Source organism: Parasteatoda tepidariorum, chromosome 4 (assembly GCF_982258835.1).
Source record: "Parasteatoda tepidariorum strain Cologne lab strain chromosome 4, Ptep-v5.0, whole genome shotgun sequence".
NCBI lineage: Eukaryota > Metazoa > Arthropoda > Arachnida > Araneae > Theridiidae > Parasteatoda > Parasteatoda tepidariorum.
Genome location: NC_141758.1, coordinates 48258298 through 48283820, shown reverse-complemented (window position 1 = coordinate 48283820; position 25523 = coordinate 48258298). Strand labels below are relative to the sequence as shown.

At 26.1% G+C, this 25523-nt stretch overlaps 1 protein-coding gene across 3 annotated transcripts; it reads left to right on the top strand.

The window, feature by feature from the left end:
- The first annotated feature begins 621 nt into the window (after window positions 1-621).
- LOC107443263 (lon protease homolog 2, peroxisomal) lies at window positions 622-25523 on the top strand. Of its 3 annotated transcripts, none has more exons than XM_016057073.4 (19): window positions 622-931; window positions 6006-6102; window positions 7992-8187; window positions 11287-11399; window positions 12880-13032; window positions 13845-13981; window positions 14211-14262; window positions 14341-14387; window positions 14504-14578; window positions 14725-14910; window positions 15786-15933; window positions 17165-17244; window positions 17418-17514; window positions 17750-17885; window positions 20080-20345; window positions 21181-21393; window positions 22540-22743; window positions 24330-24440; window positions 25152-25523. In XM_016057073.4, exons 1-19 carry the CDS (start codon window positions 777-779, stop codon window positions 25251-25253), a joined length of 2568 nt encoding a protein of 855 aa, XP_015912559.1. In that variant the 5' UTR covers window positions 622-776; the 3' UTR covers window positions 25254-25523. The 3 variants fall into 3 exon arrangements, with proteins under 3 accessions (XP_015912559.1, XP_042908963.1, XP_015912561.1); XM_043053029.2 differs by lacking the exon at window positions 622-931 and adding an exon at window positions 1035-1695; XM_016057075.3 differs by lacking the exon at window positions 622-931 and adding an exon at window positions 1062-1298.

Below are 25523 nucleotides of genomic sequence, written 5' to 3'. Positions count from 1 at the left end.
TCACGGTTCAACCCGTTTTTAATTTTATCAGTGCAATAAAACTATAGATTTTAACTCAATGAACTTAAAAGGATTATTTAGTCGATATTTTATGATACAATTAATATTTATGGACACAATAAATTATATTAATAATAAATTAGATTAACAATACGTCATAATAGTTTAATTGATTAGTCCTTCATATTCGATTATAATGCAGAATTATATGAAGGTTACAGAATTCAACATTTGTTTCCTAGCTAAATCCTTTTACTTTAATTTCATTTAACTATTTGAATTAATTGTTGAATAAAAAAATTATTTTTTTCTTTTCATTTAAATAGATTTTTTCACAAATCGTTCTGATAATTTTTCCTTATATAAATATAAATCCTATATAAATTTAAAAAAAAAAAAAAAAAAACTCTTTACAGTATTAATAATACATTTATTATAACTACTTTTTTTAATTCGTCTTTCTCTATTAAAGAAACTAAAAAAGAGATCAACTAGTTGATAACCAAACCAGTTTTATTCCAAAAATGAAAAAAAAAAAAGTATTATTTACACTCAATATAGGCGGAAACACAGATTGTTACTTTCCTTATTGTTATCTTCTTACCGTTCAGTATTCGCGTAGAGAGGAAAAATCTGTCATCCAATAATTAGCTCACGTATTATCAGTCTCTAAACTTGGCGTAACAGGTTTCTCTTCATTATGACTTTCGTTTTCAGCTGTTTTGTCCCTCGAAACTAAACAGAAACCTTGCTGCTCTTAATTGCTGGATGGGGTGATGAGAGATCTGATAACCTCCATAGAGGGCGTTGTATTAGCGTCAAAAATGGCGACTTCTAATATCAAGCTGCCGCGAAGGCTCCCTTTATTAATTATTGATGGAGTATTATTTCCTGGGGCATCGATTAGAATACCTGTATCTAATGAAAAAAAGTATGTACATTTATAAATTTTGTTATAATATACATCGCATTGACTTACGTAGCAACATAAATGTCCAAAAGTGTCCTGGAACCGTACGGACTTACTATACAGCTGTGTGTGCGCACATGTTTATTTTGACAGGCAAACATAAACAATCAAAATAACGGCGGCTCACAAATTTTTCTTCTCAATGTGTTTTTATTACGGAAGTTTATTCAAGATTTAGTTATCAATTCTTTTGAGAATCTCTAGCTTTTTGCATTTTAATTTGGGAATATTTCGTAATCATGATTTAAATAAATAGTTTTGATTTTTTTCTCTCCCAAATTTGATGACGTCCTCGAGTTGGCTGTGTTAAAAATTTAACATTATACTTGTAATTAATTCTTTTGTTTAAATTATGCAATTGGGAATGGCCACTATACCTTTTATATTGATTATGAGGGGGATTAAAAAATAGTCCACTTTTTAGTTTTGTTGTAATTTTATAGCTGCAGGTTGAAAACTTTTTTAAAATAGCAAATATTTATGAAAGTAAATTCTATATTTTGCAGCTAAAAGTGGGAAATATTCATTACTATGTTTATCCTGTTGATTAAAACAAAACTGTATTATTCTTCCTCCTTTCTTATATTTTTTGAAATTCAAAAATATTTTGCTTCTTTTCTCAAAAAGTAAGTTTTAGAAGTATCAAATTAGAAATTAATTAAAATGACTTGATAATAATAATGTAAGAAGCTATATCTAAGAAGAGATGAGCTAGAATGAAAGAAGTATGTATTTAAGATATTAATTTCTCAAAATAGACCTTTCCCCTCTACCTTCATATACTGGGGAGATTTCCGTATCGTGTTCTGTGGAGAAATAATCGCCAAATCTTGGCAACTTGGTAGGAGCCCACGAGAAACACCACAGAAAGGGACCGTCTCAAAGGGTATAACTCGTAGCCACCCCCGGACAAACTGCATATTTTTTAAAAAAAATTTGCTATTTGGCACCTTAGTGATTGTAGCTGACGGCACAGATCATGATACAGAACAACCTCCCATTTACTTATGTAAATTTTAATGAGTTTAATAATTTTAATAATAAATATTTACAAATCTTACACAAGCTCTCTAAGTGTTCCTATTTATTGAAAGAAAACAGTGATAAAAACCAAATAAAATGTCTTGGAAATGGGAAATATTTATTATTAAATAAGATTATCTATGCAAAATTACCCAAAAGAAAGATACTGTTAAAATTCGAGCCCTTTTGTAGCTATGATGCTATCGTGCTAAAAGTTTTGTGCTTGAAAGTAAAATTTACCAGCAATGTCTTTGTTCGCAATTGAAGCACTTGAATCAGGGTTGGATTTTTGATGTCAAAAACCTATCAAAAAGTGTTACAAACCTGTCGATTAGTGTTAAAAACGTAGAAATCTGTCAAAAAACTGAGTCAAGTTTCTTTTTTGTCATTGAAGATATTTTATTAGATATTAAATCATGCATTATATGCTACTATAATTAAGATTTATATTTTATATCATTTACATAATATATAGCCAAAATTATTGAAACTATTAATTGTTTTTTTTTTTAAACATGGTACTCTAGATCAATAATATTTACTTTAAGATCAATAATATTTGCTATATTGTAACTATTCAGTTTATATTATAATTAATAACTATAAGTTGTTAATTATTATTAATCTAAATACTGGTTTTAATTCTTTTATGCCTCAATTTAGGCAGATTTTTTAGATTAAGTAAAACTGAAGTCTTAGTCAATAATTGTCTGATCTCGACCTATAAATATATTTTCTTCATTCTTAATATTTGTTATTACTTATATTGCAGAATATGTCTAATCATTTGAACCAGGTTTTGAGTGAAATTCAGTCTCCCGCAGAGAAATGTTAGGTTTAAAAAAATCTACAATTTTTTTTATTTTTAAAAAATGTGACACTTAGCAAAATTTTTCCTTGTTAAAAAAACATTAAATGTGAATTTGTGTATTTATTAATTTAAATTTCTTAAGTTTAAGAGTGGGACTTATAATTGAATGAATTATAACTATTTCAATATATTTTTTAACACATAAGCTTGTTTATTCAAAAATTGTGTAAAATCAAATGAATTTTTTTTTTCCTATACAAACTTTACTTTCCAAAAATATTTTAAAATGTTATTATGCTAAAAATAATAATAAAAAAAAACTCTTAAAGTTTTTTGGGGGTCGGGAATTTTTGATCCCAAATTTTTTTTATTCTGAAGATATATTAGGGTCTGAGAATTTTTTGCACTTCTGTTTACATGTACGTGAATATTTCCAATAAATCGTTCCTATAATATATTCCCCAATTAGTAAACTAATTATAATTTATAAAACTATAAATGTTTGTTTAAAAGAGTTAATTTTTCTTATCAATCAATTCAAGGGTTTAATTAAATTACTATCAATATTTAATACAGTTATAGGAATAAATTTCATAATTGCATGTTATTTTATTCTGCTATAATATTATTAGTATGACTACATTTTAATGCATGCAGCTGAGCATCAATTGAAAGAATAGTTTCGAATTTCAGTTTTATTCATACAAAACTGAAATATGAACTTGTAGTATAGAGAACATTAAAAGAATTTTTTTGTAATCGCATGCTTGGGGAAAAGGAGTTAAAAGAGGAATAAATGAAAATTGATTTTACATATAATGAATAAGATGATTAAGTGTTTTTGTATTTTGATTTTCAATAATTAAACAGATTGACACATTGTAATTTAACACATTTTCATTTATAATTATTTAGAATTTTCGCCACCAAAATTTGGTTTTGTGACCGTAGTTTTTAAAACAAAAAGAGATAAATGTTAAAATATTTCGAGCAGGGTTGGGTTTTTGACGTCAAAAAGTGGTTTTTGACATGACAAGGGTATAGTACTGGTTTAAACCGTCAAAAACCCGTCAAAAATGTCAAAAACTGAAGTTTGCCAAGAAAATATATAAACTTCAAAACTACCAACAGTTGCCATGCATTAGATTGAAATTTAATTATACTATAGGTAATCAGCAGGTTTTAAAATATTTTTTAATTAAAATTAAGGTAAAATAACAGATTTAAAATCTCAGAAATTTATATTCAACTGCATGTGCAGAAAAAATTCGCACAAAAATTGTTTAAATATTTATATTTAAAAAAATTTTTTTTTCTGTTGATACTTAAGAAAATTAAAAGTTTATTACTATGCATTTTTGACATATAAGGAACATATAACTAATATTTATAAGGAACTTACAAGTTATGTTGTATAAATACAAACTTGATACAAGTGTATAAAAATTTTTTTTTAATGTTATACCGAATATCTTTATTATCCAGTATGTTAATTTGAATTTAAAAGTAGTTATATTTATGAATAATGATAAATATAATTCATATTGTTTATTATATTTATTTATAATTATTACAATTATCATTTTAAAACAATTTTTATCTCTTAATTTTTTTTTCTCCACTTGTATTAAGAATACAAATAATGCATATCTTGAAAGCAAGAAGTAATTATTCAACAGCTGAATATTTAGATATTGATATTCAACAAAACTATATCGTATTCAGCAAAATGAAATTCACAAGTATTTGGATAAACTAAACTTCCAGCATAGTAAATGAATAGGCGGAATATACTGTAAATCGACACTAACTACTCTGTGTATTTAACAGAAAGCACTTAAATTTGTATTGTCTTATGTTAAAAAGATTATTAAGAAGATTTAAAAGAATATTAAAAAGATTTTTCTTTAAAAGAAGATGTCTAATGTACAAAACTGCTAATGTTTATCTTTAAAAATGTCTAATTTTTAGTATAATCTATACTATACGCTAAATTTGGTTATAAATAAATTTCTTAATAATATCACTGCAGATTTTCAATAACACATGAAAATGAATACATAATATTACAAAAGATGTGAGTTTTAAGTACAAGATTTTGGTTACTATTCAAAATAAGTGTTTCTTCAAAATTTTAAATTTATTTTTTCTAGAACATATTTAGAAACACTATCCTTTATAAAAAATATATAAATTTTATGTATTAATTAAATTTTACATATGAATATAGGTTTTTGACATTTTCGACATTTTTGACAGTGAGGTTTTTGACGTGACGGTTTAAACCATGGTTTAAACTGTCAAAAACTGTCACATGTCAAAAACCTGCCAACCCTGATTTCGAGATACATAAATAATTGATCACTTGTAATTTTATATGTATGTTTAATTACAAATACTTCATATTTCTAATAATTATCTTTACGGCAAAATTTTGGGTTTTTGACAATTGCCAAAAACTATGTCAAAAAGGGTTTTATGACGTGACTATTAAAACCGGATAAAACCCCCAATTGTCAAAAACTTGCCAACTCTGACTTGAGTACGCCCTCTGGGGAAAACTCGGATTTTATGTCTAGAGCTTCCTTGTTACCTTCTGATCAGATATATTTTTTTTGTATTTAAATTGTCAAAAATATTTTAAAATTTCCTCTAAACTTATTGTTAGCAATATGTTTAATTCAGTTATGATTTCCATAGAGTTTCCAAGCTTAAAATTTTTTAATCTGTTTGAAAATCAAGACAGAAACTAACATACTTCCATGATAATCCACACACCAATGATGGACGCATGCCTACTGTTGCCATAGGTAAAGAATTCTGCTGTGTGCTAATTTTGATTGCCAATACTAAACTCTGAATTATCTCTGCAAAGATTATCTGTTTTCTTAAGTAGATTTATCTGTGCAAAGATTATCTGTTTTCTTAAGTAGATTTATCTGTGCAAAGTTTTACAAAAAGTGGTTGGAGGAAAACCAGTTTAACAAAATTTGTGGGTTCACCTGAGGAAAAATTAAAAAAAATTTTTTTTTTGAGTTTTTATTTTATTTTTTGGCGAACCATATAGGTTCGCCAAAATATAGGTTCGCTTTTTGGTAGTTTTAAACCAATTTCTCTATAAATAAACTTTTTAGGTTTAATTCAACTGAATTGTTCTTATTGAACTGTTAAGATTTCTAATTCTTTTGATTATTATTTCAGTATGAATATGGTTAGAAACCACCTACTTAGTAGAAGTACTTTGAGTAGTGCTATTATTGGTGTTGTTCCAAAGGAAGAGCATCATCGTTGTGAAGAAGTATGAATTCAATATCTTACTTTTTTGTATATCATTATAGTTTGCCATGTGGTTAGTTTTAATCGGAACATTGTATAAACATTTTAATATGTAAACTTTTGATACTTCTGCATTATACAAGCTCAAATATATTGGGCTTTATTGTAAAGAGTTAAACATTTAAACACTTTATAAAGAGAGTTAAACACTTTATAAAGAGTTAAACATTGCTAAGAGATATTTTTTTGCATCGGTACCTGTTCATTTCCTCAGTAGTAGACGGATCACCGGTTAGAATCACCTTACTGTTGGGCTAATCGTGGTTTCCCTGTCCATGTAATTGCAAATTAGTTACATCAAAAAGTTTTCCACAAAGGCTAGTTTGTCCCAATGCTTAGTCTAGCAGATCCCTTGTTTTCATGGTTGGTTCAAAATTACGAGACTACAGAGATAGTCATGAACACAGAATTGTGTTGGCTTTTCAACACTCATTATAAAATAAAACTACTATCGCCTAGTTGCCAAAGGTATTTTAAGCTTGTAAAAATTTTTTAAAAAATATGTAGGGCTTCTCTAGTGGAGGTTACTAGTTATGCCCTTCAAGTTGGGTCCTCTTAAATGATTGTTTTTTAAATAGTTTTTCTCGAGCCACTGCTCGGAAGTCACCAAATCTAAGCAATTATTTTAGCATGGGTACCAATACAGAAATCTTTCCATAGCTAAAATTGTTATCAAGTTCACATATTAAAAAATGACCTAGTAAATTAATTATTTGTTAGAATTTATTACAATTAAATTATGGATGCTCATGTTTATTAGTAAATGTAATTATGTTTGTTCATTATGCTTAATTTTTAAAATATGTTATAAATAAAGAATTGAATGGCACCTATAATAAAAAAAGTAGCAAAGCATTTTCAAATCTGTAATAGAAATACAAATGTATTTATTAGTCAAAAAATGTTTTATGTTTTTTAATTTCAATAATTTATAATGCAATCTATGTCAATAATATTATGAATAGTTCTGCTACTGCTACATGGTCATTCAAAATGACAATATTTTGTCGATCTAATATGTATAAAATAAGAAATTTATGGTATTTCTGTGCTTGTGTAAATATTAAACTATTTTAAAAATTAACAAGCTACTTATAAAAGCATTTTATCATAAAGAATTTTCTGAAGCCAAATCATTAGATATTTATAACAAGACATGAAAATCATGTTACTTTAAATCATATTATTCTATTAACTTAAATGTTACTTATCCATAACCTTAACAGAATACAAACATAGCAAAAAATTAATTAACAGTTAACTCTTTCATGAGCCGACCAGATTGTGTAGGGGTCAGGGTACTGGCCTTGCCTCGGAATAGTTCTGGGTTCGAATCCTGGGCAAGGCATGGATGTTCTTTCATTCTCTACTATCTGTCCTTACTGTGGGAGTAACGTCGGCCTACCTATTATGGTGCCCCTGAAAGAGTGGCTTACAAAATGCCTGAATTGATGAAATGTTCACACAGGTGGGCATTGAAATTAATTAAAAAAAAAAACCTTTTCATGATATTTTTTATTTAGTTCATCAATATTTGTGGAAAACAAGCAAATATTTTATTAAGGAAGCAAACTTTTTACTACTTGACTTAATTTTGGAAGCTTGTAAACTTTCTTAAAATAATAAATGCTTAAAAGTAATTAAGTTTTTGCACAACAAGATTATTTGTATTGTTTTGTTTAAAAAAACTAAAAGTGTATAATTAAGAAACTGCGTGTTATGAAATTTTATGTCAAGTTATCTATAACTCTAAATGACTTATAAAGGTTATTTTTTTTATAATAAAATAAATTTTTAAATATTGTAGTTAAGTTTAGTTTATATTTAGTAATCTTTATTTATTACTTTTAGGAAAACTCACCTGTAATGCATTCCATTGGTACAGCTGGTATTGTAATTCAAGTCACTGGTACCAATTGGCCTAGGCCAGCATATACACTGCTTGTTACAGGTCTTTGTAGATTTAAAATTGAACGCATCACTGAAAAATCACCTTATTTAATTGCTAGTATTTGTCAGCTAGACAGATTGCCGGGTGAAGAAAATGGTATAATTTGTTTAAATAAGAAAAATTTATATCTTATTTTACTAAATTTTTGAGTAAAAGATTTTAAACATGTAATTTTTTGCATTAGATTATGTTATATTTTCAATGATTTTAGAAATAAAATAAATTTTTTTACATACATTTTTATTTCATCCAATTGAAAATAATTCTGCAAAAGTTATTGCTTCAATTGCCAAGTTATTAGTATATCAAAATTATTATAATCAAAATTTTTAAACAATTTAAATTTTTTTAAAAATTTTATTTATTATAGTTTCTGCATTAAAGGATAATTTTTAATTAAGAACTAAAGAAAATTTATTGTTTGCCTGTATTTTTTAGTAGTAATTATTTTTATTAGTATAAAGAAAAAGTAATAAATTTTTTTATTCAAACTAGAAATTTTGTTAAAATTTAGTTGAATGCTGTATCCAGACTAAATTATTTAGGATGGAAAGATGCTTTGTTTAAAATTGTTAATTACAATTGCCATTTTAATTACCAATAATGATACTCTTCGCAACTATACTGTACAGTGCGCAAAAAAAAAAAAAAAATCAACCTGGATACTTTCGTTCTAATGGATACTTTCGATTTTCATTTTCTAAGTGTCATTCTTTATGGTTTTTCAGGGTGACTTCAAATATGCTAATTAGTTAGAGTTAACTTTAATTAAGTTACATGATCGGACACAAAAACACACTTTTTTAGAATAAGCATAAATATATATATTTTTTTACATTCCCGATTCTTAAAATAAGACAAAATTCCGAAAAGATTGAATCATAAATTGTGGGGCTAATAAGTTATATATGTTTAGCGATAGTCACAAAAACAGGCAAGCAAAGTCACTGTTGCAAATAATTATTTTAAGATAACCCATAGACGAATTTAAGAGAGGAATACCTAATTTTATTCCATTGCTAAGTGACCAAGTTCAGTGAACAAAAAAAAAAAAAAAGTTAAAATAATGTTCTGTGATTGTTTGGACAGGTTTATTTATTAATAGTTGATAGAAAATATCTTGAAATTTCTAGGCAATAGATAATTTTTCAGCTGATTTCAAAAATCAAAGATTTTTTAAAATTTTTATTCAGTTTTTAAATTATTATTTTCTAAGCTTTAAGATCTGAAAAGAACAATTACCAATAGGTAAATTTTTCTTGTTTTAGCTTTCAAGCGATAATGTGTTTCATCCAAACATATTTTTATTCTGGAAATGACAAAACTATTGAGTAGGTTCATTGGAGCAATATCATTCTTATACTCTTATGACCAAATTTAGGAAAAATCGGTATACACTGTTTTTATAGAAAGTATAACTTTCTTGCTGCGTATTGGAATGTTTTTAAAAATTTTTTTATTATCAAAATCAGTTTGAAAAGTACGTAATTTTTATTACATTTTTTAAATCAGATGGTTATTTTAAAATTAGCGCAGCTTCGGAATCTTTTTACAAATTTCAATTTTAGTATTTTGCTGTTTAACAAAATAAGGCATTTTCCTAATAATAAATTATGCTACGATAATGTCTAGAGAATTGTGCTAAAGTCGAAAAGTCTCACTTGACATCTCTTTATGTTTGTTCTAAGTTAGCAGGCAATTAATTCTAAGTTTCTTTTTAACGAAAACTTGACAATAATTTAAAAAGGAATTTTTCTAGAAAAGAAAACCTAAATTAAAGTACTAAAAAAAATTGATTTGCATATTAATGAAAAAACTAATATACTTGGTAGCGTAAAGAATAAGATTATTAAAAATGTAAAATATAATCACAATCACAATGTATAATCATATTCTATCAGAAACATGCTTTCATAAAACTCAACATTCGTTGAATAAAATGTTTTATTCAAATCTCTTTACTAAATTACGAATAAATTTTTTGCAGCTGAAAAAGTAACATCATATTTTATAATTAGAAAAAAAGAGTTAGCAATCTGTTATTAGCGAAAAAAATATGTATGAAATTTTATGCTAAGCGCACATTAGTCAAGTTCCTTGTAAGTTAACCTCATTTAAATATTAATCGCCCCATTTAAATATTTCTTCACTGTTTTAAAAATAATTCATTTTAATTTTTCTCAGCTTCTATTACATTAGCCAACCATTTAGCGCACATTAGCCAAGTTCCTTGTAAGTTAACCTCATTTAAATATTAATCGCCCCATTTAAATATTTCTTCACTGTTTTAAAAATAATTCATTTTAATTTTTCTCAGCTTCTATTAAATAAAAACAGTTGAAGCTTTCGATTTTTCAATAGAAAAATAAGTAGATTTATTTTGTATAAAAAACTTATACCTCATAATTCAAAATTTTTTCATCCTCATTTAAATTAAATAATAAATAATTATTAAAATGTAATTTTTGCATGAAATTATCTTTGGGTAAATGAGTTTGCTGTCCTGACCAAACAATGGGGACCATATATCTCAGATTGCGGCTACCCCCTATATTTTGAAGATTAAGAATTGAAATATGTAAGAAAAAAATTTATTCATAGAAAGTACATTTTTGTGTTCGATTTCGTAACTTAATTAATAGTTTGCACTAAATAATTAGCATATTTAAGGTCACCTCCAGGAACCATTAAGATTGACACTTAGTACGTGAAAATCCGATCATTAGAGTGAAAGTTGTTCAGTTTAATATTAGTTCAGTCTTTCTATGAAAAAAAATTTATTCATAGAAAGTACATTTTTGTGTTTGATTTCATAACTTAATTAATAGTTAGTATTAAATAATTAGCATATTTGAGGTCTCCCCGAGGAACCATTATGATTGACACTTAGTACGTGAAAATCCGATCATTAGAGTGAAAGTTATTCAGTTTAATATCTTTTATGTGCACTCATTATTAAAAGTTTACTTCTGCAGAAACAAATTATTTTATTCCAATGTTGCTGAGGAAGATGTTGTATATTTTTATGAAATCTTTTATAAGCCTATAATATGTTATTACCCTAATTATTATTTTTTGAAAATTTTTTTTGGTGAAAATGATTATATGAGTGCCATAAATGAATAAGTAAAGGTAATAAAAAATATTAATTTTTTTCATGTAACTCACCCCCCCCTTTTTTTTTGCGTATTTTAGAGTCTGAGGAGTTAAACACTGAATTATCAGATTTGATGGAACAATTTAGAGAGCAAGCAAATAAATTGATTGACATGCTTGATTTATCTATACCTGCTGTTTTAAGATTAAAGGTAAAAAAATTAAATATTTTTATTTCCATTTATATCTGCCTAAACTTATCTAGCTCTCTTTGTTTAAATGTTGACATTTTTAATTGTTACATTTTGAATAAAATGTTATGACATTTTTAATCACTCGTTAATTATGATCATAACAGAAATATTGTTTGAATGATGTTGTTATCCAAGAATTTATTGAGGATTAAATTTTTTTTGAATAAAAATTATTAAATGTTATTTTTTAGTTTTAAAGTTTTTTTAAACATATCACTTTAAAAATGAGTGAAATAATTTTTTATAATTTATTTTTAAAATTTATTTTAAGGACTAATATTAATGTTAATTTTAGTGTTTTACATTTTTTGCAATATTTTCACAACTTTAATAACATATTTTTTGGCGTCTAAGGTGGCCCCTTCTGTTAATTACAAAATGGTGCATTCAGCGTTAAAGTCGACCTCTGAATTTACATTTACAGTAGAGTCTTGATAATTGGAGGTTGGTGGCATCGAACCTACCTCAAACTTTCGAAAAGAGTTAATATTACTCGAGTTCCTAGCTCGAGGTGGGCTCGGTGCCACACACTTCAAACTTCGAAAGCTTAAAATTTAATCAATATTAAAATAAATGGAAACAAAACAATTTTAAAATTTCAGTATTCAATTGAAAAATATATTATATTTAAGTAAAATTTACCTACATTGGAGGATCAGGTTATATTTATTACATTACACCAAGTTACAATATTCATTAGATTGCTACATCAGGTTAATTGTACTTTAAAATAATTGTCTTATGTTTTTTGTTTTAATATGCTATTAACATGTTTCAGTGTTTAACACCCAATATCGTTTTTCAACACGTGTTGTGTGTGTGTTGGTCATTATTGAGAGCGAAACTAACTTTATGGGAAACTCGAACAATAGAAATTGGAACTATTGAGACTCTATTGTATTAAAAAACAAATTTCTATCTAAATGCAAAATTAGAAAACTTAAAGATTAGAAAAAAATAATTTTTAATAATATGAAGAATTAGTCAAAGTTTTTTTACCTTATCCCTTATTGTATTTTAATAAGATGATAGGAACACATAAAAAAGTGTGCCAGTTTTTCCTATTTGATTCTCAAATAAGGACGCGTGGTATTCTGATGAATGAATTCGTGATATTTAACTAATTTTAAGAATGTAACACAACTTTTAAAACATATGTGTTATGTACCAAATCCTTTTAGATGTGTGGAAAAATGTTGATGCAAATGTAATAGTTAAATTTCTTTTGAAAGACATTTGGTATATGTTGGTTGGTAAAAAGAATTTCCACAACAGCCCATTGTGGGCTAGGGGTGTGTGGTACCCAGTGATATTTTGTGTCTTATATGCATATTTTGTGTCTTATACCTTATATGCATTCAAAAAAGATAAAATGCAATTTATATACCATTCAATTTTGGTGAAATCGTATTATTATTTTAGTTTAATATTTTTTTAGCGCTTACTACATTCATTACCAAGTGAAAGTCTCCCTGATGTATGTGCTGCTATTGTAAGAGCTTCTTTCAATGAAAGGTTGCAGATATTGGATGCAGTAGATCTTGCTGAAAGATTTAAAAAAACATTGCCATTGTTAGTTAGGCAGATAGAGGTTAGTTGTTGCCTACTTTTGTTTTTCACTATTTAGTTAAAAAAATTTCTGTGATTTTTTTCTCACGTCATTTTAAGATGGTTCTTTTAATTATACTTCATAGCAAATTGTTGTTTTATTTTAATTTTCAGTAAATGAATATTGCATTCATGTGCTTTGATTTTCCTTCAAAGCAATGGTTAAAAGTAGCATAAAGTTATTTAACAGTTTTATAGTTATTAGCAGAATAATTCCTCATGGAAGATTTATTTTAATTTTTTTTTAATATACTATATTTATGGAGTAAGCTCTAATACTTTTCAATTCAAAATACAATAGTGTTAAACATATTATTTAAGACAGTGTTACCCAAAGTGTGGTATGTGTACCCCGAGGGGTACACATTCTTATACGAAATATCTTGCAACAAACGAAAATTTAAAAAGATTTTGTTTAAAAACAAAGCTAGCTATGAAAATTTATGATTACATATTTTTCTATTGGCTATTTTTTGCAGAGTTAACAGTTAATAATTAGTGATGCCAACAACAGCCAGTTGTGATTTTTAACTTTTGTGCAATTTTTTTATAGTGAAAAATACATTCATTTTTTTTTATTAGTGGTACACAGCATTACGAAAAATTTAGAAAGGGTACACAAAAGTCATAAGTTTGGAAAACACTGATTTAACATGATGATTTTGCCCTAACCAAGATTAGAATATATTGTGTGTTCACATCATTAGCAGATAATATATTTTTTATTAAATAATAATATGTGCTTTTTTTATTATTTTTTTAAAATTTTCTTTAAATATTTTATTGTTTCAATAGGGTCTTCAGATTTTGCAGAAGACTCAAAAAGAAGAAATTGTACCTCTTGACATAACAAAACTTCCATTTGGAAGAAATAAATTGTTTGACTTTGACAAAGGTGGTGATGATATTGCAGCACTAGAGAAGAAAGTGAGGTGAGTAGTTTATGTTTTAAATATTAACTGGTCAATAAGTCAAATGGTCATTAAGTTTTTGCAAGTTGAAAGAATTTAAAAAAAAAATCTTTCTGAGTATTTTTTTTCTTGTTCAATTTAATTTAAGTTGAATCTATAAGGTTAGTTGCGATCAAATTTTGCTCCTGTAGAAATTTGTTCTCTAATTTGATGAATAAAAAAAAATCAAATGCTATTAATTTGGTTCTAGGGATACAGATATGCCAGAACATGCTAAAAATATAGCATTGCAAGAAGTTCAGGTAATTATATATTTAATTATTTCTAATGGTATCTGTGATTTTAATTGTGTGCTAATTTTAGTTTTCATGATATTTCAGAGGTTAAAAAGAATGCCATTTCACATGCCTGATCATGCTGTTTCAAGGTAAATCACTATGTTCATTTAGTTTAAGTGCAAATGTATTTTGCACTTATTTAAAACATATGTGAATAAATTGATTTAAATGTTTTCTAAAGCATATAAATTTGAAATATTTTTAGAAATTATATTGATCTGATGTGTGAATTACCTTGGAGTAAGGTTTCACCAGAAGTGATTGACATTATGAAATCTAGGTATGTTTATTTCATTTGATTACAGTACATTAGAATTATTTGCTTACAAGAAAGATTTAGATGCTAATTATTATGGTCATATTTTAAATCATATTATTGTTTCAAATCAGTTTGGCTGTAAAATATTTGTAATTATTTGCTTATAGGAAAGATTTGGATGCTGATCATTATGGCATGCAGAAACTGAAGAAAAGAGTGCTAGAATATTTAGCCGTAAGACAATTGAAGAATTCACTGAAGGGTCCCATATTATGTTTTGTTGGCCCACCTGGAGTAGGAAAAACTAGTGTTGGGCGATCTATTGCTCAATCACTTGGAAGAGAATTTCATAGGTATATAATATTTATTTAACCAGGTTCAAAAGTGAGGCGAGCTTGGATCATTTAACTCTTTGACACAGATTTTTTATTAAACATAATCTTCATATTTTTTCATTATTTGGAATAAATTTACATCAAAATAAGGGGGAAATATTATTAGCATTTTGACAATTATATTAGCATTTTAACAATTTATGGTCATTAAATACACCATAAAACTTTGGTGCCTTTCTCTGCATTAAAGGTAAAATCTTCCAGACGGGGCTCACTTCGAAACAATAGTTTTTCAAATTCGCACTTATTTAGATATAAGGAAAACAGCTATTCCAAATTGAAATTTTTTAATTTACAAAATCAGTGATGAATTTTTAAATATGAATGAAAAAAATTTTAAACTACTTTTTTGGTTTTATATTTTAGTATAAATATAATTCTGATAAGCTAACTTTTTTTAGTAACTATTAAACTATTTTTTATAATTTAAAAAAATACAAAAAATTTTTTTTTTGTAATTAAAATGTCCAAAAAAAAATTTATGAAACAGACACTGGTGTTCCATCTGTGTCAAAGGGTTAATACATTTGTGACAGTTAATATGCATTATTTTATAATGAAAATATATCGGTATGAGAACTGTCTGTTTCAATGAATGTAATATTGGAAATTCCTGCTTGCATAAACATAATTTTACTATCACAATTAATTATTTCAAAATCCCATGAAATCCAAATGTCATTCAGCAATATTTATTGTAAATGATTTCATAGATTTAATTGTATAAAGATATGGTATTCGTTTTTGTGTATGTAGAGTGCTTTACCCTCTAGTATGCATTTACAAAATTGAATATATTGATGTTGAATCTTAGTTATGAATTTTCGTTGCAGAATTTCTTTAGGTGGTGTCTGTGACCAAGCTGATATTCGGGGACATCGTAAAACATATATTGGATCAATGCCTGGAAGAATCATTCAAGGATTAAGGACTGTTGGAGTAAAAAATCCTGTATTTCTCTTGGATGAAGTGGATAAATTGGTAAATTTCTTCTAAAAAATATGTTTTAAAATGATATGAAATATTTTTAATACATATTATAGAGCAAGAATGAAAACAAAAGTTAAGGAAAATATTAATTTAACAAATTTTAGATTTCATTTTTATAAACTCACTTTAGTTCCATTAACCAAGTTTATTTGTATAATTTTTTGATTTCTGTTTTGGATGTATTTGTAACAGTTATTAAAAAGCAACTTGATTGAATTTGAAATAATTATGACAGAAATTTATTCTCAACCGATTGGGAAAACGTGTGTTGAATTTAAAAAGAAAGTTATTTGAAAAGAATTGTTTGAAAATTTCAATTTTAGAAATAATTATTTTTAACTTAAAAAATAAATATTTTGGTTTAATGATTTGTATGATATATAGTGTTGTTTTGGATAATGTTAAGCTGCTCAGTTAATGCTAAGGTTGCCTCAGTTTCCAAAAAAATAAACGCTTGCTCATCATTTATATTGTCGTAGATATTTTTCTAACTAATTTTTATTGTATCTTTTCCAGTAAACATTTCATGTTATTTTTGTATACAATGTGTTAATTTTTGTTTATAAATAAATAAAAAAACTTTTTCTTGATATCTTTATTTTGTTAAACAAAATCCCCATTCTTTATAATGCTAAACAATTTTGGAAAATATTCTAATTTGATTGAATTTAATGAAAAATTAACAAAACTTCTAATCATTTAATGATAAATCAGCTAAAGCAAATATTTCTAGTCATAAATATATATGAACAGTTGTATTCAGTTATGTAAAGTTAAATTTGATGTTAAAATGTAATAATTAAAATATTATTGATGTTTTTAATTGTGCATGCATCCACTATTTATTGATCTAGTGCAGACATTATTTGACCTAATTGATACAGAAAAATTTCAAACTAAAGTAGTTTGTCCTGAAGGAATCTTCATCAGAAAGCCTTGACCCACCCTTTGCTATTTATTGTGCCAAATATGATGATGAATATTTTATGAATTCATTTTCAATTAAAGTTTTAATTTTCTTCATAAAGGTGTTTTTTTTAAAAGTTGATTATGTTCTTAAATTATGTTAATATTTATTGTATGATAATAATGGCTATTTTATTTTTCATTATAAATTGAGTTAGAAACATTGTTTCTATTGATTTAAATTTCCAATTATCACTTGTGTTTCTTAAAATCTCAATCATGTTTTGTGATTTTGAATGTAAATTTTTTTTTTCAGACAAAAGGCTTGCATGGAGATCCATCAGCAGCTTTATTAGAAGTATTAGACCCTGAACAAAATTGCACCTTTACTGATCAGTATCCTTTTTATTTTTTGTTGCTGATAAAAATTACCTAAATGCAGTTTCAAAATATTTAGCTGATAATGTATTTTTTGTGTAAATTAGTTTTAATTTTAATTATTGCTCAGTTTTTTAATTGATCTTTCATTTTTATTAGGAAATTTTGTATTTTTCTTAATTGAATACTAGTTATCTTAATGTTCCATTTGATTTATCTCAAGTTTTATTTATAGCAACTGCCAATACAATTAGTTCTATTCCTCCTGCCCTGTTAGACAGAATGGAAGTAATTAAATTACTTATTTGACTTTGCATCTATTACTTATTTGTATTTTATTTTTTTTTAGAAAAGAAGGAAATTATAAAGTTTGTCCTTTTTGGGATTTAAACTTGCTAGTCAATATTTTTTCAAGTTTTCTATTAAAATGATTTATATTGTTGGATTCTTATTGAGACTTCTGTAATATTTTAACAAGTACTACTTCATGAAATATCAAAATTCACTTTTTATTTTATTGCAGGTTATAACAGTACCTGGTTATACACATGAGGAAAAGGAACACATTGCTAGAAATCATTTACTCCCGAAACAATTAAAGGAACATGGTTTGACACCAGATATGTTACAAGTGACTGATGAAGCTATTCGACTAATTAGTATGTTTCTTCTTTTATAAACTTATCTTTCTCATCATTTACCAAAACATTAGATTAAATCTTTTGTTTATGATTATAATTTATGAACTTATATTGTGATAAATAGTTAAAGTATGGTTCTTGGAATGATTTTATGAATCTCTTTCTTTAAATAAAATTAACAACTGATAGACTAGCTTACATTAAAGTTAAATTAGTATGAGATGTGCTTAATATTATATTATTCATGCACTTGTCCTATGATATAATTTTAATGTTGAACTTTTTTGGGGACAAAATCATGAGTAGAAAGAATGACAAGTCATTTTTAAAATTTCTGTTGCAAATTAAGTATTCACCACTTTGAGGATTAAATATTGCGCTATTTCATTTTGTAGATATTCTAGACTTTATTGTCTTTCTTTCTGGTGAGAGTATCTTTAAAAATTTACTATAAACTTTTCCAGTAATAACTCTAAAAGTTGACTAGAAATAGTTTTTAAAATATAGTTTTCTTATGCATTTTTGTTTCATTAAAATAAATGTGGAATTTCATTATGTAATAATGAGGAATTTCATTACATAAATGGAGAGGCATTCAAATTTTTTTTCTGAATATTTGAACTACTAGTTATAAAAAATTCATCTGCAAATGGAATGTTTCTTATCCATAAAAGTAAAAACAGCCACAATTTTTTTTTTACTTGAAACATTAACTTGAATCTGCATTGTGTTCCTAACATTGTTATTAATGTTTAAAAGTATTTAAATAAAAATAAAAGTTTCCTGAAACAGTAAACAACTTCCACTCTATTCAAATTTGCACTGAAAATCACTAAAATTGCTTTTTGTCAAATTATATAGAAAAATAAAGTGTAATTAATTGTTAGTAACTGAGTGGAAAATATGACAGGGCTACGGTAGAGCTAAATTTTTAAATTTCTTTTGTAGCAAATTACTGAATTTTAGCCGTACCACTATTGATAGCTACCTATATTTCTTTAAATAAACTTAATATGTAGTAATGAAATACTAAATTAATAAAGTTACCATTAACATGCTAACAGAGTGGAAGTGTAACAGGGGGAAAAATAAATTGAACTTATATAATGACAATATTTAAAGTGTTAACATTATTCAAAAATAGATTATTAATTAAAAATAGAAATGAATCCCAAGTCTCTCGACTTGGGATTCATTTCTGCAAACTTAACAGAAGTAATTTAATACAATAATTATAGTAACAGAGTGAAAAAAATCGTGGGAAAAAATTGAAATATTTGATTTTTACTTTAAAGTACTTTTGAAACTGTATGTTAGATGAGCTGTACTTGATACTTCACACAACACAATTTTCACTAGATAATTTAAAATTATTTTCAAATAACAGCAGACTCATTTGCAGTAAAATAAGAGGCAAAGAAGGTTGGGATATAGCAATTTAGCTGTATCTGAAGTATTAAAAAGGTATTACACAGACATTATTTTTACAATACTAATTTCTATGCATATACATTTACCAAAAACGAATAGTATGTGTATTTGAATGTTTAAAAATGTCATCTTATTTCATTTATTAAAGTCGTGGGACATCAAAAGTGCACTTTCTTTTAAAAGGACCCACGTATCTGCAAAATAAATTGTATGATTCAATAAATAGTTTGAAATATGCTATCAAAATAGTAGTTCAGGTATGGGTATAAAGAGAGGTGATTTTATCAAATACATTGGCCTCTTCATAATTTGAAATAACAAAGCAATATGAAGCCTAATTCTCTTTTCTGAAATTTCCCTATGAAACTACATTAAAATTTATTTAGAATTCTTTCTTTTCTTTTTTTGAATTTAAAGTCCGATGTTGAGGAAATCAAAAAAATTCTGATATCTAAAAGTAAATCATTTGCATTTATCCAATGTGAAGGCTTTAGTTCAACTCTTGATTATAAAAATACATTTTTCACCAGGACACACTTAAATAGGTAAAGGCAAAATAGAAACTTAAATATCATTAAAAAATCTAAATAATTCTGTTAATTTGAGCTGAAACTGTTTTATTTAACGCAACTGTATCTTGAAAATGTGCATAGTCAGTACATATTTAATTATCAATCTAAATTCTTTATTATGTATCTTGTTTTGTAAGTGTATTATTACTTATTATTTACAATAAATGATGATTCTGTTTTTCGAAAATGAATAATATTTTATTTAACAGTTGTCAAGTATACTCGAGAGGCAGGTGTCCGTGGTTTGGAGAGAAAATTAGGGGCCCTGTGTCGTGCTGTGGCAGTTCGAATTGTGGAAAAAGAAGCTGCTTTACGACCAAATGATGATCAGATGAATATTAATGATTCTAAAACTTCAATCACTCCAAATGAGGAGGTTCCTGTTAACTGTCAAAATTTTGCATTAAGTCCTATTGCTCCTTTACCAGAGCTACCATTTATTTTAGATGAGGAGGCTGTTTTAGATATATTAGGTGTAAGTAATCTTTTAAAAATAAATTTATTGATTTCTTTGCAAATTATAAATATGCTTACTTAATATTAAAAAAAGCTAATTAGTCTTCTTTATATATCATTACATTTCATAAATTGCAACTGAATATGGCACATTTGAAAATATGAGTAGTTTAAAATATTTATTTTTTAGTTTTGTAAAAATATTATTATTGGGTATTTACAATACTCTTGAAAGAGAGTTTGTAGTCCTAAAGGTTTAAGAATTGGACAACCAGTATAAGAAGAGGGCTGCTTGCCAATGTCTTTATAGGAAGGATTTGGCTCACCCTATCCTTTCCTGCTACTGATGATAATGAAATAAAAATCCTTGGTTATGCTAAACAATTTTCATCCAATATGCTATGAAAAATGTATCTTGGAATAATGAATTTGTTGATTAAAGAGATCATATAAAGATGTCAAACAGAATTGGGTAAATTTTATCCATATTAATTTGTTGTAAAATTTTATGGTTTATGAAAATGTAATATTTCAAGATTAAAAATTGATATATAATTTTATTTAACTACATTCACACTAATTAAATTTTAACAGAAAAAACTCTGTCATTAATAATAATTTTTAAGTTCAGATAAAATAATTCATATTTAAAAATTATTATAAGAAATAACTTTTTTTTTTACACAAATCAATACTAAATTCATCAAATCCATCTTTTAGCAGATCATTTATATTATCTTATTTCAGGCAATAATACTTGCTTATAATTTTATACTGAACTATAAATATGCATTTTCATTTTAAAGAAATGATACTTATAATTTTTTATTTTTTTTTACAATCTTTACTCTTAGACACCTTTATATGAAAGTGAGATCTCTGGCCGAATAATCCAACCAGGTGTTGCGATTGGCTTGGCATGGACAAGTGCAGGTGGCCAAATAATGTATGTGGAAGCCACTAAAATTGATGGAGATGGTCAATTAATACTGACAGGACAATTAGGAGAAGTAATGAAAGAGTCTGCACAGCTAGCATTGAATTTAGTTCGCTCTCATTGTCATGAAGTAAGTTAATTTTTTTCCGTAAACGATAAACAAAATAAAGACATTTCTCTTGAAGTTTTTTGTTCAGCTGTAACAATTCCGATTTTCTTTCCATATACCTTTGCAATTAGGAATGAATAATAAAGAATGTAATATGAATGTTCATAATGTGTATTTAGTATATTAGACTTGTGTATTACTACACAATTAATTAATAGTATATGATTTTCTCTGTATACAAAATTTAATGCTTTCTAATGAAAAATTTGTGCTGGTAAAATCGCCAAGAAGACATATTTATGTCGTTAAGTTAAACATACTAATTGTTAAGTTATCTCTAGCTTTTTAGTTAAGGGGTCAAAGTCTTGTTTTTTAGCTACTTTTAAAAGCTGCTAGTATAGTAAGTTGTAGGTGGCTATATTTAAGGTTCAATGCATATCTACCCATCTACAACGATACGAATATATATTTGAATTAATTTTGAATTTTGCAAGTTATAGTCAATGGTAAACTATAAAAGTTACTCTCTCTCTATATATATTATATATGTGTATTATATATATATATATATATATATATATATATATATATATATATATATATATATATATATATATATATATACAGAGAGAGAGAGTAAATTTTATAATTTACCTTTAACTGTAGCTTGTAAAATTAATTCAAATTTATGTATACATATACATGCTTTTTTATTATTCTTTTAAATTCAAAATTTGTTCAGATAAATTTAAGAAAAAGGTCTGAAAGATATGCTGCTGTCTGTACCTTGTCTTTTAGGTTTACATTCAACTGCCTGAGCCATTCTCTTATTTACATTTCTTCCAACCATCTAAACCATTTTCTTGTTGTCGCATAAATTAATTCTTCCCTTTGTTATTTAATGAAGAAGTTGCTATTTAAGAGAAATTTCTTCACTAAATTACTCAAATGTGAAATTACTCTCTCAGTAAAATATTTTAACAAATTAAGCTTCCATGAATATTTTATTTTATTTAGGTTTTGTTTAAAACTTTTCTTAAAATGAAAATATAGATTTTATTGAAAAAATAAATTTAACCTACTCTTAATTTTATTTAAAGTAATAGATTATACTTTAAATTTGATAAATTACCACTAATTTTCTGAAAATATAAATTTTTTCTACAGTACGGCATAAGGGTTTCTAGTGGTGCAGATTTGATGGAAGGTACCGATGTGCATATTCATTTTCCTGCAGGAGCAGTCGGCAAAGATGGTCCTTCAGCTGGTATAACAATATTTACTGCATTAGTATCATTGTTTACAGGACGGATTGTGAGGTCTGATGTTGCTATGAGTGGGGAAATCACATTAAGAGGTTTGGTTCTTCCGGTAAGTAACTGAAATATTTTAAATGTTGGTAAATTTGTCAATTTACCAACATTATTTTATAAGTGATTTATTTAAAAAGCTAGTTTAAAAAGCAATAGATGCAAAATTAACTATTAAATATGATTCCCTCTATATATACTTATTTTAATGACATTAATTCTATTTAACTTGCTTGTATGCTCCTTCAAGTTTGTTGTCAGGCATAACATACTATGCAAAAAATCTGTAATTTTATTAATTTGTTGATTAATGGCCCCACAAAGTGGCACTAGTAAACAATATTCTGATAAATAGTGATCATCTGGCATTCATTGTATGATATGCATATCGGTAAAACATTCCTCCGAGATTCATACAATGCATTTGTTTAAATAAATTAGGTTGCATTTATGCGAACATTCTGTTAATGAAGAAGACAGAGCTTTTACTCAAAATTTTACCTTAAAATTACCTCTTCGGCAATTTATCACTTTTTCATTATTATTTTGCAAACCGCAAACAAAAGGCCAAAGTACTGCTTTTTCTTCTGCAAAATTTTATTAGAATAAAAATTACGTGGGAATTACAGGTTTTTGGGGTAAAATTAAATTTTTTCCCGGTGTGTACAAATGCTGTGAAGAATTAATTTAGCTGCATTCAATTTTGTGCATAAATAAACAATTAATGGTTCAAATCTGACAAAATATTTTGTTAATATGGGTTTAATATAATAAGTTTTGCTTTACAAATTATGGTTGTGCAACTGTTAGTCTTTTATTGTAGTGCAAAAGAAAATTTTGAAGTTTCTATTCTAGAGCATTCACCGACAACTATGTATTTTACACTATTGACTCCAAAATATCCAGTTTGTATGATAATTTGATGAATATAGTGTTATTGATGAAGCAAGTCGATGAAAATAGCATTTAATTTTTACCCCTTTGGTGTTTTTGTTAATGTTTGCGTCATATTATATAATTTCGTTTTGCTAAGGCTTAAATATGCAAATGAAGTTAAAATTTGATTATGTATAGGACTAGAAGAAAGTTATATTATCCCCTTTAAATTTTCTGAATCTGATGTTTACAATTCTATTTTTCTACATATAGACTCTTGTGTGTTGTATTGTGATTTTTCTTTGTAATAGTCAAAAATATATGATAACCATTTTTAATTGTTCAAGATGATTATATATATATTTTTCTTTTCGTGAATATATTTCTTGATTTGAGATACACAACTTCACAAATCTCTTCAAGATGTAGCAGATATGAAATAATTAATGCCAACAATCCTAGTGTTTATTGTAATGATATTCTTGCAGATTAAGTAAATCTAAAAATTATTCTATGTTTTTTTTTCACAGTCTTAATGTGTAATTACAGTTGTCATGAAACTAATTTTTGTTGCAGTAAGCTACGTTAAAAACAGTTCTTCCTTACTTATTATCATTTTAAAAATAATTTTTTTTTTCATTTCTTATGGCTTTCATTTACTTTTATTATTAAGATGTTTGATATTATGTGTATTCCTCATTATCATAGATGTAATATAATATTCTTGTGAGTGTACAAATTTTAAATTATACTATAACTATTTAATTTCAGGTTGGAGGCGTTAAAGAAAAAGTACTTGCTGCACATAGAACTGGTATGAGAAGTTGTATATTACCTAGTAGAAATGAAAAAGATCTTGCTGATATACCACAATCAGTACAGGTATAAATCATAACTTGTTTACTTTTTAAATTCATAAAAGTTTTTAATTAAATCCTAATCTTATTTTTCATTAATTTAAATAGCAATTAATTTCACTGGTGTATAAAAAAATATTGGAAGAACACTATTAAATTATACAGAAATAATTCTGCCTGTAAAAGTAATATAATTTAAAATTATATAAAATATTATTTTATATAAGAAATATATTAAAATTAACTTTTAGTTCTACAACAAATTTTACCTAATTTTTTTTGTTGCTGTGTATTATTTTACTTAAAAAGTTTTAAGCGAAAATAAATGGTGCTATAAATAAAAGCTTTTGAATGAGGGAGATTTTTATGGTTTTCCTCTCCATGCAACACAAATGCGGGTTAGTTCCACCAAAATGTTCTCCACGAAGACAAACTTCTTTCGACACTTGATCCAAGAGATCCTTGTCTTCTGGATTGGGTTTAAAATTACAAGGCTACAGGGTAAATCCAAAATCGGGTCAGCTGTTCAAGGATGGTTATAAAATTATTTAACCAGATTTCAGCACAAAATATGAGCAGAAAGTCTTCCTATATTTAATATTTGTAGCCAAGATTAATTAAAATCTGCTAAATTAAAAGAAATTACTGATATGAAAATACAGGTATCTTACACCCATTTACAACTTTATTATTATTGTTTAACCTAATTTTGAATTAATGTATATTTGTTTTCTAGAGTGACATGAATTTTTACACATGCACTCATGTTAATGAAGTTCTGCAAGCTGCTTTTGATGGAGGCTTTCCTGTATCTCCAAAAATACCAAGCAAACTTTAAAGATTTTTTTTTTTTGTGTGATGTTACAAAAGTTATGTGACTTAAACTTTGAAAGTATGAAAACTTTTTCTGTGATAATATTATACATAAAAAAAGATGATTGGATCAATCATAATGTTGAGTATAATTAATATTTATCATATTATATACATTTCCAATTCTTTATCAATCTTTCTTAGTTGGTATAACTTCTTGATCATTTATGTAAATTGCTAATGGTTCGTGTGTAAAAAAAAAACACTATTTGTAAATAAAATATTTTTATATTTA

Bases quoted from the DNA above. Each gene is read 5' to 3' on its own strand.
- LOC107443263 (XM_016057073.4), top strand. From the start codon at position 777: ATGAGAGATCTGATAACCTCCATAGAGGGCGTTGTATTAGCGTCAAAA. The intron at 932-6,005 runs GTATGTACATTT...TTATTATTTCAG, and splicing joins CCTGTATCTAATGAAAAAAA to TATGAATATGGTTAGAAACC. The intron at 11,400-12,879 runs GTAAAAAAATTA...ATATTTTTTTAG, and splicing joins CTGCTGTTTTAAGATTAAAG to CGCTTACTACATTCATTACC.